This window comes from Poecilia mexicana, unplaced genomic scaffold, assembly GCF_051168715.1.
Source record: "Poecilia mexicana isolate PSO_F unplaced genomic scaffold, ASM5116871v1 scaffold_5, whole genome shotgun sequence".
Classification (NCBI taxonomy): Eukaryota; Metazoa; Chordata; class Actinopteri; order Cyprinodontiformes; family Poeciliidae; genus Poecilia; species Poecilia mexicana.
Genome location: NW_028263374.1, coordinates 15,705,905 through 15,724,545, shown reverse-complemented (window position 1 = coordinate 15,724,545; position 18,641 = coordinate 15,705,905). Strand labels below are relative to the sequence as shown.

Below are 18,641 nucleotides of genomic sequence, written 5' to 3'. Positions count from 1 at the left end.
TAATCTAAGGATTCTGTCATCTGGGTTTTAACTTCTCTTCAGGTTTAAGTTTTGTCCTGCTGGATTGATTTGAACCAAAGTTGTGAAGTGGAGCAGAGAAGAGCAGCAGACGGACAGACGATGCCACCATCTCTCCGCTTTGGCAGAACATCTAATGTCATTACGCCCAACAAAGAGACGCTTTGTTTAGCGGAAAAGCAGCCGCGTTTTCTCCACACCAGACAAGAACAAACTCCAGCACAGAGCAGACATGGAGGCCTTTATTGTTCAACTTTATTTATAGTACAGTGCCACATCGCTCAGCCGCCGTCGACTCTCCGACACACATTAGTCAACCACTTTTAACCACCATCATGCATACGAACACACGCGCACACACACACACACGCTGTTTCTATGTAAACATTGCAGGCTTTGAAAGAGAGATAGAAAAAGCAAGGTATTCATCAACTGGTTTCTCTCTTTTCAAGAGTTCAGAAGGGGAGACTCACACACACACAAATGTTTTGCTTGGTTGTTTATCATTGGGGTTGGGTGGAGGGGCAATAAAAACGTCTGGTCCTCTCTAAAACTCGCACACAGACAATTCTCATTCAAGCAAATATTTTGTCAAAGTGTAGTTAAAGTTTTTCCTTACGAATGCGTTCGGTAGGCAGAAGGAACAATAGTGAAATTCAAGTGAAACATCTAGCACTGATAAAGTTCTCTTATAATCCTTCCTACAGGTAAAAGGCCTTGTGTGTTAGTTCCCTTATGTTGTTGCAGAATGCAACGTCCCGTTCGGAGCTGCATTACCTCTTAGCACGTACAAAGTACAAAGCATTGGTTTTAGGGTAGTATTTAGCATTTTGTTTCTTGTCCATGAGGCCTCCGAAAATGATGAGCTCCCCCCTGCCCTGCACCACGGTGTGAAGGCTGGTCTCCGGAGGCCCCGTGACGGCCGCGGGCGTCCCGTTACCGTAAACCTTCCAGGACACGACCCCCGCGGACTTGGCCCGGGAAATGTCCAACACGTACATCTGCATGGGCTTGCAGTTCAGCGACTGGTACAGCGGTTTGCCTACATTCAGGCTCTGAGGTGGGTGATGGCCGAGGCGCCGCGCTATGGGCGGGATGGCGTGTCCATCGGCTACTGCGGCTTGCGGGGGGCTGGACGAGGAGGACGGAGGGGTTCCTGAGGGGCCGGTCCCTCCTCCGCCACCGCTCATGGGAGAAGCCCCCTGTGTTTGAAGGGAAGACGAAGGTGAAGATGAGGAAGATTTGTTTTTCACTGCCTCCAGGCCTCGCCTTAGGGCAGCGGGGGACACGGCTCCAGGCGGCGTGAGCGGGGAGCCGGAGGGCGGCGTGTGCAGGCCGTTAGTATTTGGGACGTCGTGGTGCGGAGCGGCAGAGGGAGGCGACTCCCAGCCGTAGTCTGTGGAGCCCGGCAGGTGAGGACGGGACGGGGGGGAGCAGCCCTGGGCCGGGCTGGTCCGGGGCGACGGGGACGACCCGTTTATTAGAGAGGGGAGCGGAGGGAGGGGGGGGCTGTCGGGGCCTTGAGACGGAGACGGCTGCTGGGACGAGGAGGGGCTCCCATCTCTGGCGCTTCCTCTGGCTGAGGGTCGCGGTCTGAGCGTGCCCCATCGACCGTTCACACACGGAGCCTCCTCGGCGGCTCCTAGGACCACGCCGGCGGCGCCACTTCGAATCGGGGACTGAGAGCGCAGGGAGGGGGGCTCCGGGCCCAGAGGGGCGGGCGTGGCACTTATGGGGGAAGGTCGCGAGTTAAGACTTGGACTGAGAGGGGCGCGGCCGGAAGGAGCCTGGGAGAAAACCACGACACACTGGCCCACCTGGCAGAAACACGCAGGAGGAAAACCTCAGGTCAGAGACAAACACACAATATGAAGGCAGCTTCACGTCGTTTTATATCCCAACGTTACAGGTAAGAAATAGAGACATTTACCACAGGGTGTTGGGTACTGACCATACAAATAGTTTATATCCATTAAATCATAAAAAATAACAGCAATATGCAATAATCTACTAATTTTCAGTTCATCATCCAGGTCTGGATTGATACAGAAGTTTATGTCAAAGATCAACTTCATTTTACCAATGTTGTTATTTTCAGTGCTTTTATTTGATCGGGAATCAGAATTCATCAAATGCAAAAACACTCAGCTGTCTCAAAAGGGGATCAGAACCATAATCACAAGAAATATCTTTTAAATAAAGGAGCATAATGTAAGGTTGATTCACAATGTTGGTGACATTTAGTCCTCTTTATGACAATTTCTCTCCAAAATACCTGAAAAATGAACTTATCTGTAATATACTAAAGGGTTAGATATACAGTTACATGAAAAAGAAGTAATAAATAGTTTTTTTTAATTATAATTTTTATTGTTATCACGGTGGTACCAGAAAACACTGTGATAAATTTCTAAGTCCTCATCGCTCTGCCCCATTTCGGGGTGATTCAATGGACTGCTGACGTGTAGAAAGTGGAAGTAGGGAAGCATAGAACAGCAACACGTCAGTACAAATTTGATTTGGTACGTAATCGGGTCGAAGACTCACTTTACAAGCCGGGTGGCACCATAACTCTGGGGCACCGTGGTCCTCGTTCTCCACCTGCAGCTGCTGCCACTTCCATGCAGGACCCTCCATGTGGAGGAGCCAGGCGTCTTTCAGAAGCTGAGAACCACAATGGGAAAGAATTAACTAAAATATGAATGTTGATGTTCGCCAAGCAGGCAAGAGCTTAAAATATCACTTATAGAAATATATTAACATTCAAGGATTTTTGGTCCCTTTAGGCTTTGTAAATAAAGCCATCTTTTTTTTAAATGTCTAAAAAAAAATGTCTAACCAAGGACAGTTTGCAAATTAGCTTCTGGCTAGAAAACCTTCAGATAAAAAAAATAAAGAAAAGTTGCTTGTTTTTACCATGAAGCATTGTTTACTGTTCTGTCCTTGATTAAATAAACTTGAATAAAACAAAAATAAAATTATTCATATTAAATTGATATTCATCATCATTTCTATTCTGAAGAGCTGCATAAAAACCTGAAGGCCAAACGTGACAATTTCAGAAAAATCTGTCAAAAGTAAAATCCCTTGGAGGCGGCTTCACAACAGAGACTATGGCAGATGAATGAAATGTCTCCAGCTTCTTGATCACCAGACGAAGCGGCTAAAGGCCTAGTTATGGTCCTGTTACGCATGTAAATACGTCTCCTGCCCTCATGCCTTCAAAGCATTCAACATGTTGGCGCAGCTGTTAGGCACCACATCCACTAGAGGGCAGTTCTGAGTTAGAAATGGCAAATTTGGACGAAGAAGTTCCACAACTTCTGTCACCATCTTACAAAACTACGTGTTTTGTAAAATCCCTCAGTGGAAAACCATAATTGTTCTTTTGTTGTCAGTAAATTTGTTAGTTGGGGGAAAAAAAAAAAAAAAAAAAAAAAACTTACTGCATTTGGACCACCACAGCCTCCCAATATAAGCAACGTCTTCTCATCAATAACAATCTGAAAGAGGAAAAACAATTTGCACAATTTTCAAAATGTACACAAAATACAAAAAAAAAGAAGTTCAAATAAATCTATTTGCTTTAAGTAAGAAAAACAGGCCTTCGTACTTGTGACTGGCCTCCTCGTGGGTGAGGCGATGGACCCGATGTGGGCGGTTTGGACCAGGACCACTGCTCCAGATCGAGAACCCAGACTTCATTGCTCCTGATCAGGACCAGTCAATAAAAAAACAATATTAAAACAGTTGACTGCAAATGGTTGAATTTTCACTCACGAATGTTATCCTCGATACTTCCAACACGATTTTGTATAAAACTAATGAACTGATGAAATGAGAACCCATCTATAAAGAGAAAAATGTTAAAAACAATTATTTCCCAAAGTGAGAGACAACAAATGATACGTCTGTTTTTAGATTCTATTCATTTCCTGTTTTTACTCTTGGCTGCTATTCTACATGAAGATAGACTTGCTTCTATTTACAGTGTGGAGACAACCAATGATTTTTATGTAGAAATGCAGACCAAAGTGAAGAGTTTCATGTTAAGTTGTTAAATCTGCCTTGCTTACATTGTAATGTAGTTAAAACGTTACAATACAAGTGTAAACACTAGATTTACCACGACTCTGACTTCTACTAGTTCATCAATATTAAAGGTCTGCAACATGTGGCTCTTACTTTACTTTTGATTAGCTAACCAATAAGAAATTGTCATATTCTGAGTTTTTTCTACATTTAATAGCTACAATGGGCTTTTTTACAACGGGCTCGGTCATTACCTGAGCTATCCTTTGCAAAGGATCTTAATTCCTTTTCCACATTTATAGAAAAGGTTCACCTCAATACATTTTGTAATAGAGGATTCATTTTGTTTTGAGAACTAAAAATAGAAATCAATGTAAATTTAATTTGTTAGGTTTCACAAACCATTTTATGTAGCAAATATTTAGAAAATATTTTTTTGCGGCTCATGGCAAGTTTTATTTTGTAGCAGCGGGGACAAAAGTTTATCTATGAATCGAAAGGGTTGCCGACCCCTGACCTCTACCAGCTGTGAACTCCTAATGTTACTCTGATGAGCTACAATATTTCTCCCCACCCACATCCTTTAACAATCAACCATACACATTTAAATGCTGACTCTACAGTGCGATTCATAAAATAATCTTACATCTGTCGTGCTCCTAACGATCCCCCGAACACTATCATGGAGTTTCCTATTACAGATGACGAGTGGCCTGCCATGGGTGGCGGTCCATGTGTCGTTACTATGCAGTTCCACCTGAAGAAATAGAAGAAAACGACACAAGGGGTGATCAGCAGCTTAAGTAAGACATCAAGGCTTTGTCTAAACCGCACCCTCTGGATGACTGGAGTTCATCTTACCAGTTTTTTGAAGGTGAGTAGGTGTGGATTTCATCAAAGAACCTCTCTGGCTGGTGAAGCGGGTAAGGGCTGGGGCGCGTCCAGCCTCCAAACAGCACCAGCAGATCTTTGTGCATCACCAGAGTCGCGCCAGCTTTTGGAGACGGATAGGAGCCTGTGGGGAAGAAGACACAAAGGAAGCTAACATTTTGCTGAAGACGATGCTTGATTGTTAAAAGAAAATAGGACAACACATAAAAATATAAAAGAACGTCTTTAAACTGGGCAGCTGGTTTATAGCTTGGAGTTCCTGTTCCTGCTCGGTCGTTACCTGAAGCTAAAGGGCGGATCCACTCTTTACTGTTGAGGTCCAGTCTCCATAGGTCATTAAAGGCAGCGTTGCAGCTACTCTGAGTGCAGCCTCCGAAAACATACATGGATTGATTTGAGTCATAATAGCACGCACCTGAAAAACATAAACACAAGATTACTGGTACAATGTTTAAAAACCATTAGGGAACCGTTGCATACAGCTCCTTGCAAAAATATTCATCTCACTTTTTCATATTTTGAAACATTATAAACATAAACCTATATGTGACAGGCCAACACAACGTGGTCCTGTGAATCTCAAGGTATTTTTTAAAGCTAAAAGTCTGAAAATTGCACTTTATACACAGCCAACTATAATCTGATACCCGTAAATAAAAAAGAAAGGAAAGTTTTAATCAAGAGAAAGAAATACATAGTAACTCTGGAGGAGCTGCAGAGATCAGTCAGCTACCAGCTGAGCACTCCAAACATCAGGCCTGGAGGAAAACTTGGCAAGAAAAAGCCAAACTACTGTTTGCCTCTAGTCAGCAAATAACTAGATGAATCTCTGGAAAGTCCAAAAATGAGCTTTCACGCTCCGCACTCCATGGTGTGACGTTAACACACCCGAACACACCATGCAGTATTCATGCTTTTCTTCAACAGAAACAAGAAAGCTGTTCAGAGTTGAGTGGAAGGTGGAAGGAAACAGAACCAGGTGATTTAGAAAGAAAACATGTTAGAGTCTCCAAAAGACTTGAAAGAGGAGCAGCGGGACAGTAATTACAACATAGCCAGAGTTACAATGGGATGATTTCATTTAAAACATATTCAAATGTTAGAACTTCACAGTCTAGACATCCACATGAGTGTCTGGGACAAGACTTGAAATCTGATGTTAACAGAAGCTCTCCGTCCAATCTGCCCGAGATATTTTCCAGAGAAGAACTACATCAGATATAAAGTACGTGGGGACAAAACTCAAGACAAGGCTTATAGCTACATTGTATCTACAGAGTTGACTGAATACAAATTCACATCTCAAACTATTCAGACTCTATTTGATAGATTTTGAACACCATGTATCCTTTATTTTAATCCACTTGACAATATGTTACTTTATGTTGGATTTCTAGATAAAATCTTGAAAAAAAGGCTGAGGTTTGTAGTTGTGATGTGACAGTTTGAAAGAGGACCAGATGTATGAATATATAATTTGTGTGTTGTAAAGTCTACAAATGATATTCAGACATCATGAACTTATTTTGAAGTTAAATTTGACTGGAGTTATCTCCAGTCTTTAAAACTAATAAAAGTATCACTTCTTTATGATATGGTGACCTTGCAAAGAACTTTGGCTCCACCTTTAATTGCAGGAGTTAAGTGGGGAAAAAAAGTTATCGACTGGCTTCAGTGATATAAAACCATGTATACTGACTGTGTGAAAAGCGCTGAGTGATGGGGGTTCCAGGATATGGATATGTCCGGCTTTCCCATTGGATATTTCCCTCCTGGACAGCTCTCAAAAACCCATGATAACACTGATAGGCAACACCTGTTCAGAAAAAAACAAGATAAAGCAACAGAGAAAAGAAAAGCTTCCCAACCGGCAAACACACCTTAGCGCTGTTATTTCCACATTAACCAAATAATAGTGTGACACTAATCGTAATGGCATCAAAATTTGACAAACTCACCCTTAATAAGACGATACCACTGCTTACACACAAGTGCGGCGGTCTTGTGCTCCTGGTAAGGTGAGAGGAAAGATAAAATATATTCCAGGACTTCCTCTGGCAACTCGACCATCGACCTGCCCTTCCCTTTGGCACCAGTGTCCATGTTCCCTTCCTGACTACAGGTCCCCATCTTTCTCTCCACGTCTCTTAACGCAGCAGTCTCTGCACCCTCATCCTCAGTATCCATGGCAACAAAGTATCCATCTTCATTGTCGGGGGAAAGGGACATTATTGTCTGTTGAGACACATGAAGACATGTTGATGACGTACACAACAGTGCTCATAAACATGATCATCACCAACTTTCATGCAGTGACGGGTCAAAGTGTCACTTTCTCCTTTAACCTGGGGGAGATTTACCTGCTTTGTTTGGGTCTTTCTACTGAATCATAACGACGACAAAGCCTTGCATTAAAGTGAAACAGATTTGCTCCTGCTGAAAATTCTTAGCGGCGCTATGAAGGTGTGACCAGGGTGAACATTTTCTGACACTGCGTGCATAACGGCTCAGATAATCGGAATAGTTGATTCTTCAAACTGTTCGGCTTCGTTCGTCCCAGTTTGTTCTATTAGCCACGTCTAGCTAGCTATCTTTAGCCTCCACATAATAAATGAATCACTGGACTGCTAATGCTAACTACTTTTAAAAGCTTTCTGCCGCTTCCAAATCATTTTAAAGTTGTACAGTGTTAAGAGATAATATAGGTTACTTCATGCATAAAAACACAGTTTACCGACCTGTTAACTTGATGAATTTAACGGTTGATCCTGGTTTTCTAGCATATGCTAACGCTAGCTAGCCTACCAGCTGTAACCAGGCTAACAGTAGTTACATGTACCACTTCATCTTCAACTGACAAGCTTTATAACACATATTTTCCCCAAATTATACTTTTATGGCAAATTATGAACATCTATCAGTTCTTCTATGTCTTGCCGACATGACATCCACAGTCAGCATCAGCTAGATACTACCTCCATTATTGTCTGTGTATATAATCGTTGCTAATATTAGCCTCAGTAGAAGAACTGTGTATGGCAGGGTTCTCCGCTGAAATGTTGCTAATTTTACCGTGTATTAGTGAAAAAAATAAATAAATCCGGTTCATACCTTTGTTCCAGGTCAGTTATTTTCAGGGCTCTGGGTGTGTATATGTCCTCCTTCTCCCCGGTTATCAGCTCCGCTGGTCCCTGTGCTGCCTCCATGCAATCGCCATCTTCCGCTATAAGAGCAGCTCCTTCCCTTAGCAGCGGAGCTCCGCTTCGGAACAGAGTGTGTAAAGGCGGGGGATGTGTGTGGCACCAGGGGTGGGTCTCATCAGGCCCAGGCTCTGCTCTCCCAACTGTTGATCAAAGAGGAAGACATGCAATTTATAGAGATAGATATGTATGTATATTGAAAAAACGGTGTTCAGGTTTCATGACGAAATATTATTGACTAATTGATAGCAATCAGTCTATTTGTTTAGTGTTTGTTGACCCACAGAAGAGTTGGAAACTCTGTGCAAAGATCTCTTGTTTAGACTGCAGTCTCATTTGCAATCATATTCTGGGGCCACCGTTTTAAAAAAGCTAAACAAGTTGATAAAGAGCCTTGAATCTTACCTAGGGATTGTTATGGAGTCTATAAAGCTGATTGTACAAAGGAAGGTTGATTAAGTCAAAACAGAATAAGAAAACAATCATCCTATTCAACAACAGCATTTCTTCACTCAAAGGCCTCTTCAGATGCACTGAAGAGCAAAACACATGCTATGACTCACATTCACCGCTGTAGCATCCTATCAAGATTCTTTAAATTGATTAGAATTGAATTGAAAGGCTCCATTGTTGTGTCCTTGGGCAAGAGACTTCACCTGCCTTGCCTGCTGTTGGTCGTCAGATGGCCCATTGGCGCCGGTGCCTGGCACCCTTGCTTCTGTCAAACTGCCCTACTGTACAGCTACAATGTACAGTTGTGGTCAAAAGTTTACATACACTTGTAAAAAATCATAATGTTATGGCTGTCTTTAGTTTCCAATAAGATCTACAACTCTTATTTTTCTGTGATAGAGTGATCGGAACACATACATGTTTGTCACAAAAAACAGTCATAAAATTTGGTTCTTTCATAAATTTATTATGGGTCTGCTGAAAATGTCACCAAATCTGCTGGGTCAAAAATATACATACAGCAACAAAATTTGTCAATTTTGGTGATGTAGCGAGTTGTGTCAATCAAATTAGCTTCATGTCATGGCCTCTTCACTTCTTGTAAGTGATTCTGATTGACTACAGCTGTTGACTTCTCATGAGCCCATTTAAATAGGGCTCATTTGACCCAGTGATTAGACTCAGCTACAAAAGCTACAATGGGAAAGTCAAAGGAACTCAGTGTGGATCTGAAAAAGCGAATTATTGACTTGAACAAGTCAGGGAAGTCACTGGGAGCCATTTCAAAGCAGCTACAGGTCCCAAGAGCAACTGTGCAGACAATTATACGCAAGTATAAAGTGCATGGAACAGTTGTGTCACTGCCACGATCAGGAAGAAAACGCAAGCTATCACATGCTGCCGAGAGGAGATTGGTCAGGATGGTCAAGAGTCAACCAAGAATCACCAAGAAGCAGGTCTGCAAGGATTTGGAAGCTGATGGAACACAGGTGTCAGTCTCCACAGTCAAGCGTGTTTTACATTGCCATGGACTGAGAGGCTGCCGTGCAAGAAAGAAGCCCTTGCTCCAGAAAAGGCACCTTAAGACTCGGCTGAAGTTTGCTGCTGATCACATGGACAAAGATAAAACCTTCTGGAGGAAAGTTCTCTGGTCAGACGAAACAAAAATTGAGCTGTTTGGCCACAACACCCAGCAATATGTTTGGAGGAGAAAAGGTGAGGCCTTTAATCCCAGGAACACCATGCCTACTGTCAAGCATGGTGGTGGTAGTATTATGCTCTGGGGATGTTTTGCTGCCAGTGGAACTGGTTCTTTGCAGAAAGTAAATGGGATAATGAAGAAGGAGGATTACCTCCAAATTCTGCAGGAAAACTTAAAACCATCAGCCCGAAGGTTGGGTCTTGGGCGCAGTTGGGTGTTCCAACAAGACAATGACCCAAAACACACATCAAAAGTGGTAAAGGAATGGCTAAACCAGGCTAGAATTAAGGTTTTAGAATGGCCTTCCCAAAGTCCTGACTTCAACCCCATTGAGAACATGTGGACAGTGCTAAAGAAACAGGTTCATGCAAGAAAACCATCACATTTAGCTGAACTGCACCAATTCTGTCAAGAAGAGTGGTCAAACATTCGACCTGAAGCTTGCCAGGACCTTGTGGATGGCTACCAAAAGCGCCTAGTTGCCGTGAAAATGGCCAAGGGACATGTAACCAAATACTAATGTTGCTGTATGTATATTTTTGACCCAGCAGATTTGGTGACATTTTCAGCAGACCCATAATAAATTTATGAAAGAACCAAACTTTATGACTGTTTTTTGTGACAAACATGTATGTGTTCCGATCACTCTATCACAGAAAAATAAGAGTTGTAGAACTTATTGGAAACTCAAGACAGCCATAACATTATGATTTTTTACAAGTGTATGTACACTTTTGACCACAACTGTAGCTTACCACCATCAGTGTGTGAATGGGTGCATGAATGACTGAACAGGAAGTACTTCGGGGTCCTCTGGTCTTGATAAAGCATTATACAAGCACCGGTCACACATCCATTACCAACATAGAAGTTTACAGAGCAACGCCTGGCGTGTCAGTCAGGATGCCTGTTTCTGTCACTTGCCTGGGTGAGACATGACATCAGGATGCACACTGGGAAAAAGACAAGCTGGCAGAGGCAATGATGGTGCAAGCAATCTTCTGCTGGGAAAGTTTGTACTGAAATCTACTTTGAGGTCTCTCTGGATGATGAAGCTTCTCACCTCATGTTTAGGGTCCAACCAGCCGGAAACTAGTGTTACCCTCTTGAATCTGGGCTCTTATTCTTAGTGTCATGATCCTTAACTCTCGATTATTCAGAAGTGTCCACATATAAAAAAAACAGTAATCATTGCTTACCATTGTAGTGCTAACTGCTGTTAGCAATACAGCACAATGACAATGCATTTCTCGATATTTTCTGCACTTAAGCACTAAAAGAGCATCACAAATTGATTTTGTACAATGAATCACCAATTTTCACTATGGTATGAGCACTGTAACCATACTGGATCTTACACTCAGGGCTGCTTTGCAAACAATTTCCGCTGTTGGAAGTAATTTCTGGTTACCCATAATTCTGACTTCAGTGTTGAAAAAGAGCACACAAAGGAAAATATGTTTGAACACATAAATAAAGAGAATAAAATGTTCTAGTATCACAGTCATTTCCAAATCCAAATTATTTTCTGACTTGTAACCAGAAAGTGGTCAACTCATATGTGACAGCAATACCAAGTTTGGGTGCTGACTCTAGAAACAAACCAAGTTCAGCAACTGTGCACCGTAACTGGAACTCCAAAAACCACTGGTGTAGTTGTTTTAAGCTGCTAGACTTGCAACTGTGTAAAAAAACAAGCTGATAACATTGTTTTATTGGTATTATTTGCACTTAAATAACCAGAAACATACCTTAAAATAGATGTGATAGGTGTGCCACTGATTTAGTAAGATTCAAAATGTCAGAAAAGCAAATAAGGTGTTTATTATGGAGATGCACAAGTCAATCAGCCAATTTGTCCTTGATTACCTCTGATTGGTGGGATTTTTCCAGGCCAGAAACTGAAAAATCTGAATAATAAAGCAAACTAGGAACATGTTTTGCTTAATAATGGTTTAATGCTTATTAAAGGGTTTAATGTTATACTTTCAAGAACTTTTCTGAATTTTAGTACCACAAATAAGGTACAAAAGTACTCCAGAGTAAGTGATGTTTACATGTGTAGAGAATACATTTAGTTTTTCATTTTACTTTTACAAAATACACAAATTTGTTTAAAAATAAAAAGTTAATATAATATTGTAATTTGTCCAAAGAAGGTCACATTTATGTTATTAAGGCGTCAAAACGCAGTTTTTCTTGAAATAAGTGTGGTTGAAATATGACGCCATCTTCATTAGGTCAGCGTCAGCCGTGTGGCCAACTGACGTTACAACGTCATTTCCGTTCCTCAGTCAAAACGGTTACATTAGCTTAGCGGTGGGTCTTATCCGACTGAATCTCTCCGCTGTTTGGTGAATATTTCACTAATTTTCTTTGCTATTAAAGTGACTCCGCTTTACCTGAAAGGGGTCCTGACGCAGAATTAAAAGTAACCGGAAGTCGGGTTGAGATTGTCATTTCAGTTGAGCGTCAGGCTAACACGCGGCCAAATAAAGGTTTACGGATTTGTTCCTTCAGCTTACCCCAGAGCAGAAAGCCAAGTGAAACCCGAGTCCCCAGCAGGTCTGCCCGGCCTAGCCTTACCGTCTCATGCCATCAGCTGGGACCGGATATAGTTTTCCGGAGGAGCGAAGAGGCAGCCTGCCAGAGTCCTGCTAAACATGGAGGATGAGGAGGTAGCCGAGAGCTGGGAAGAAGCTGCGGACAGTGGGGTGAGTTGGACTAACATTTTTTAATAAGATAGTGCTGATTTCAGGTTTACAGTAAACTAATCACCTGGCAGAAAACAACTGGGTCACTGCAAATGTTCAGTTTCCAGCTAAATAAGCAATTTATTTTGGCCTTATTTCCTTATCCATGTTTCCTGGGTCAAGAGTTTGATTTTGCAGGCCGAATCCGTCAGGTATTGTCATAACTAAGCTTGTTTTCACCTCACCTCTACTTTTAAATTAGCAACGTTTTTAAACATTATGGCACCGGTAAGTGGGAAAAACAGTTTGAATTATATGAAGCAACAACTTTTTCCTAAACCACGTTAGATCCGCCTATTGCGGAAATAACAGCAATGCGGTCAATTATTATCTTCACTTTTTTAATTTTCCTAAAAAGATTCTCTAATACTGGGAACTTTATGCACAATTTATCTTCCTGTTTGGAGTAACAGGTAAAGGTCTTTTTATTAAGGTAGTTTCTGAACGAATTTAATTATTTATGGTTGTGACTTTGTAGATAGAAGTTCATGTCTGACCTCAATTTTATTAAAGTGGGGGCATCGTGCAAAATACACTTTTTTTTTAGCTTCATATCATGTTATGTTATTCCATCATCTAAAAACATACCTGGAGTGTTTTTGATTCTTTCATGCATGTTTGAGAAATCCTTCAATCTCCCATGGCGATTCAGGGATGATCTAATCGGTTGCTCCTCTCACTCAGCTCCTTCAGACTAGCGGCAGCAGCAATTGGCAAGCTGCGCATATGTTGAGTTCATCATAGAACCTACTTCTCAGTCCAATGTTGCTATGAATAGCTGTAAACAGCATCATGGAGGAGCATTGTGATGATGTGCTGAAGTAGGAAAGAGTAAGAGCTTCTTAAAGAGACACAGGCCAATTTCATGGCATCAAATTACAAAGTTAAATTTCTTTTAAGTTATTTTTGATGTATGCCGCATTTTTGTAACAAACTTATTTTATAGTGCTATAAGAATGCATAATACCCTCCCTTTAGAAAAAAAATGGTTTTATTATACTACAATTAATTTAATTTGATTTTGAAAAACTAAAAGCCTCATTTTCAGTTAAAAAAATAGATCTATTTAAGAATAAATATAAGTGTGAAGCTTTAATTAAAATACAAAAAGCATTTAACACAGTCTGAACGATTCAACATTGAAATATTAGGATCCTTTTTTCTCTCATTATAATCTCTCTTGCCTCTTTTAAGTGCTAGCACTCCTGTTGAATGCCAATTTAAAAATAGATAAATCTGACTCCTAGTTTTAATGTATTTTTAAGGAAAATAACAATGTGTAAAATGTTAGCTGTAGTTTCAAAAGCCTTGTTAGTCTAGTGTAGTTTAATTATCTATATTCTTCCATGTTTCTAAATATATACTCATCACTGTTGTGTGTTCTATGGAACTTAAAATGGTTATTTATCTTTTTGTTTTTCTGAATTTTAATACAACTCAGACTAACCACACTGCTGAAGAATATTTTTTTCTGAAATCTATGTTTGTTGTAGTTTTTACTTTTCCAGAGGTTTTTGTTGTGAAAAAGCTGAGAGTATTCATACGTCATAGATGAAGTCAGTGTTACGCTGTTTGCATAACTCAAACAAAAATAGCAAGAATTTATCTAAATGTCAGCTTATTCTGTTTTTAAATGTCAGCATACCTCAGCCGCCAGAGGGCTTGTGTTTTAAATATTATCAGTATGTACTCCTACATGATGCTTCACGTGTCTCAGATCACGTAGATATCTAAATACAAATTTACAGCTCACCTAACTGGTAATGGTTTGTTTTCCCTTTAGGAAATTGAAAGGAGACTTGAGGCAAAGCTAAAGATAAACCAGGAAGCAAAGTAAGTGACCAATCCCTGAATTACTAGAGTTTTCTTTTAAGAAAAATAAACTCAAGTGGTTTTATTTTTGCAGGAAGACCAGTTTGAAGTCTGCTAGCTCCCCGGTGCGAACAGCGATTGTAGTCCAAGACGACTCCCTCCCGGCGGCGCCTCCGCCTCAGATTCGGATCTTAAAGCGTCCTTCCAACAATGGTACAGGTGGGAACTCTGCATCCTCGTCTCGTCCCTCGCAGCAGATGAAGTCGCTGGCCCAACGGGAGGCAGAGTACGCAGAGGCCCGCAGGAGGATTCTGGGTAGTGCTTCTTCAGAGGAAAGCCCTCAGGACAATCCAAGCCAGGACCGGTAATGCATCGCATCAGTAGCAGTAAACATGCACAACATCCATCTCAGTAGATTTTTCCGTTACTAAAGTGTTAAATTAGTGAAGTTCATCTATATATTTCAAAATACAGAGTGATATATTTGTATGAAACTTTTCTTAATTTGTATGATTATGGCTTGCAGCTCGACCTCGACTGCTAAGTGTTTGTCTTGTCGTGTCAACAGGGCTTCTCGTATGAATGTGCAGCAGCAGCAGCCGTTGGAAATAGTTCGTCCAAACAATCATGTGATCCGTCAGCCTTCCGGTCCCGATGGCACCTCCGGATTCCGGCTCTGCAGATAAACTGAAGCTGCTTGCTGCAAAGAAGCCGCAGCCTCTTGGCGAGAGGCGGAGCGGGGGAGAAATTAACGGGGTGTTTTGCGTGATTTCTAAAGAGCAGAGTGGTGGGATGACGTCAAATTTGACTAAAATGAGGTGTTAAATTTACTTGTCCACCATCTCTCTGCTTTGAGATCCGATTGGATCTTTGCCTTTTGCCTTTTTTCCCTATGTTGAACCTTACAAGGCGGCTGGCCAGAGGTCAAGGATTCAGAAGCCCCATCGGTTCCACATTGGGAACAGGCTTTAATCTCTCACCCCACGCACACTGTGATACTCTGATGTGCGCTCCGATTTTAAATCTGCAAAGTGTTCGTCACTTCAGGGAGAACGAGACGAGCCTTTTCTCCCTGGCGAAGCGCGCGGGTCACAGCTGGACGTCCACCAACAGGAAGGCCTCAGCGAGTTGAGAGGAAGTGGACCGCACAGTGCCAAGAACTGCCCGTTTAGCTGACTGAGTGCAAGGCGGTGGAACGCTGCGCTGACTGGACCTGTCGAGTGAAAGTGCACAGTGCCGAATAATGTGTCTTAGTCCTGCAGATGGTGGCTCAGAGCAGCAGGGAGGCAGCCTCTGGCCAAAAACCGTGATCAGAACCACAGAGTCACTAAATCTGTTTCTACAAGCAATAACAATGAAATTACTTCCTGGATTTGTTTTTTTTTTCTTCTTTTTTTTGTGCGTGTGTTTGTGTACGTTTTGTTTTAAACTGTTAACATTTGTTTCTCCATGTTTTTTTGTTTTTTTTTGTCGTTTCTGTGTTATAGTATTTTTAAATAAGGAGATTTATTGGCTGTTTAGAAAATAGGCTGCAATAGAAGCATTAATTTGCGATGTCGTTAATTTGATCAAGTTTGAGGGAATTGTCAATTAGGAATCAGAATTTCTGGTGTTTCATTGTTCTTGTCCGTGCTTCAGCAGAAGAAGTGTTGGAGCGTTGATGGCGGCATCAGGCCCAGAAAGACGCCGAGGAAATATCAGAGAACGTAACTTTGAATCAGCGCTCTGTGGAATGAAGCCAAATTTATCTTCCTGGTTTTGACGAAAGTCTTCCTGGCAGGTTTCTTCTTTTTTCTTTATTTTAAACGCAGCAGGGTTTTTATTGTTGCGTACGCTCGTTTTCCACCGATTGAAAATGGTTTACAAAATCCATAATATGACTAAAAACTGAGGAGTTAAACGAACTGACAGCTGGCATCCCAATAACTGAACTCTAATTTTGCCCCTTTGCAGTTTTGAACACAGTCACTTCATTCCCTCCAAACTTCAATCTTCATCCATCAGGGAAGCAATTTGATGATTGAAGTAACTGTTTATAATTGTACTAAGAACTATAAAGATATGTAGCTATACGACTCCAATAAAGCAAATTATTTCTATCATATTTCATTAGAATCAATTGGCTTCCATGGTGATCAGAACCGTAAATAATGGAAACTGTTCAGAAATTAATTGGAAATATATTAAAGTAGATGCAAGACTTGAGCTTTTTGTATTTCTCACCTTACAAAATGGAAGTAGGAACTGACCGAGTCGCGACTCGACCTCGAGCCTTTGAATCTTTAGTGACTTTACGCCTTAAATTAACCCGCCTACCAACAAACGCTCACAAGTGGGGTAATTTGGATTACATTTGAAGCTGTTTTAGTGCTTGTACAAAGCAGTTGTTTTTTTTGTTGTTGTTTTTAGCAAATTCACAGCTGCATTTGTTATTTTTTCTGCTTTGAATGCAGTTTATCCAAACCGCTTTAGACGTATCAATGCGACGCCTCCTATCTGGAAATGGTTGCAGTTTGAGATCTACTGTCCAGCAGCTCTAGTCACTGAAATGCTTCATTTAGACGTCATTTGTTTACCTTTATGAGTTGATTTACTCTGTTTCAGGCAGCATGGGTCTGGACCTATCACCTTAAGCTTTAAAGGAACCGTTCTCTGGGATTTGGATCAGTCGTATTCTTTTTAGCAAAGATGTGTGACGTTACATCGTCTGGCTTTGAGGCAAAAAGGATTTATCACTTAAAGCTGATGTGCAGTGTGATCAACTCATGATGCTTTATTGCAGATATTCACAGCCGGTTGTCTAGTTTGATGCCCATTTGATGTCATTGTTTTAAAACTTGAAGAATCCAAATGAAATTTGAATACCCTTTAATAAACATTTAAAGATACTGTGTAGAATATTTTGTCTTTTCTCTGAATTTTACTTTGAATTTGTTGATGGATGCAGACTTTTTGTTAAATTGTTGCCTTTGAAAAGAGCGGATTTATCTAGAGATGTTTCAGCCACTACAGGTTCTGTTTTCGTTTTCCAATTAAATATTGAACAGTAAACAATCTTGGACCATAATATGCCACAACAAAGACCTTGAGGCACTTTCCAAAAAAATTTAATCATGCATCCATTCCCATTAATCCCAGTTATCAAACTGCAGTAAAGTAAATTATTCAAAGTAGTTTAAAAAGTTTCTAAGGAAACCCAGCAGATCAGCATCTCTAGAAAAGATGTAAGAGATAAAAATAAAAAGCCTGCAGTGGAATAATCTCACTCTGAAGAAATGAACTAACATCTTTTCTGTGAGAATGAAATGTAGAGAAATAATTGTTTTAAAAACATGGCAGAATAATGTGATCAACCTTTATGTGAAAACAGGACAGCGTCTCATTTTCTAAAAGCAGCTCATTGAGTGAAAAGGAAGTTTACTACTGTAGCTGTTAAAGTTTAAAATGTATTTGCACAGCTTACACATGCAGTGCCTATAAAAAAGTATTCACTCTCTTCTATCTTTTACTCTTTGTATTGCTTTCATAAAAAATTATGATCAACAAACTGACTTCTTTTTTTTTTTAAAGAAATTATAAAACAAAAACCTTTAATGTCAAAGTGAAAAACTGATTTTCACATTAAAGTATGTAACAAAATAAAGGTTTACATAATTATTTCAGTTATCAGTCAGGCTTGCACATCTGCTCTTCCTCCATTCTTCCTCACTAAACTGTTCAAGCTCTGTCAAATTGTTTTTCTCCTCATGGAGGCGCCAGCTGTTTTTATCTGGCAAAAGTTTTGGACTGCATCAAGCTAGTCTCTCTGGAAAGGCTGCAGTCTGCTTCTCCTACGGAAGCTGCTTGCTGCCAAAACAAAAATCCAAAACAAACAAAACTGTCTGAAACTTTAAATAACAATATTGTGAACAAAACAACTGCTGACCTTTAACCCAGCGGATCTGTCCAACACCAGCAGAGGAGTGTTGCCACCAGGATTAGCTGACTGAGATCATCCTCCGGGAAGAGAGCGTTTCAGCTCCCTGTCATTTGATGATGCAGGTGTTTTGTGTTGGCCAGAGGGCGGCGTGTCTGCAAAAGGTCAGACATGTCAAATTATAAGCTTAACAGGGATGTGAAAGCCGTCATCAAAACTCTTCGCAGCATCAACACACAGATCCAACAACAGTCACAGTACAAAAATCCTCAATAACTATCTTTGCTGCACTTTAACAGTAATATAATATTTACTAGCAGACTTCTAGATCAATTCAACAGTTATAGATAAAACCAACATTGCCA

At 40.8% G+C, this 18,641-nt stretch overlaps 2 protein-coding genes across 2 annotated transcripts; one reads left to right on the top strand and one right to left on the bottom strand.

Annotated features, from left to right (window-relative positions):
* Positions 1-238: 238 nt before the first annotated feature.
* fbxo42 (F-box protein 42) lies at positions 239-11,624 on the bottom strand. The gene is made up of 11 exons (XM_088005616.1): positions 11,547-11,624; positions 8,053-8,284; positions 6,900-7,176; positions 6,641-6,757; positions 5,222-5,356; positions 4,912-5,065; positions 4,697-4,807; positions 3,632-3,728; positions 3,465-3,521; positions 2,566-2,682; positions 239-1,835 (listed from the first exon to the last, which is right to left on the bottom strand). The coding sequence occupies exons 3-11, from the start codon at positions 7,168-7,170 to the stop codon at positions 792-794; spliced, it is 2,103 nt and encodes a 700-aa protein (XP_087861742.1). The 5' UTR covers positions 7,171-7,176; positions 8,053-8,284; positions 11,547-11,624; the 3' UTR covers positions 239-791.
* Positions 11,625-12,103: 479 nt separating this feature from the next.
* On the top strand, positions 12,104-17,248 carry LOC106929634 (SUZ RNA-binding domain-containing). Its single transcript, XM_015006704.2, has 4 exons — positions 12,104-12,509; positions 14,332-14,381; positions 14,455-14,724; positions 14,929-17,248. Exons 1-4 carry the CDS (start codon positions 12,459-12,461, stop codon positions 15,044-15,046), a joined length of 489 nt encoding a protein of 162 aa, XP_014862190.1. The 5' UTR covers positions 12,104-12,458; the 3' UTR covers positions 15,047-17,248.
* Positions 17,249-18,641: the final 1,393 nt, after the last annotated feature.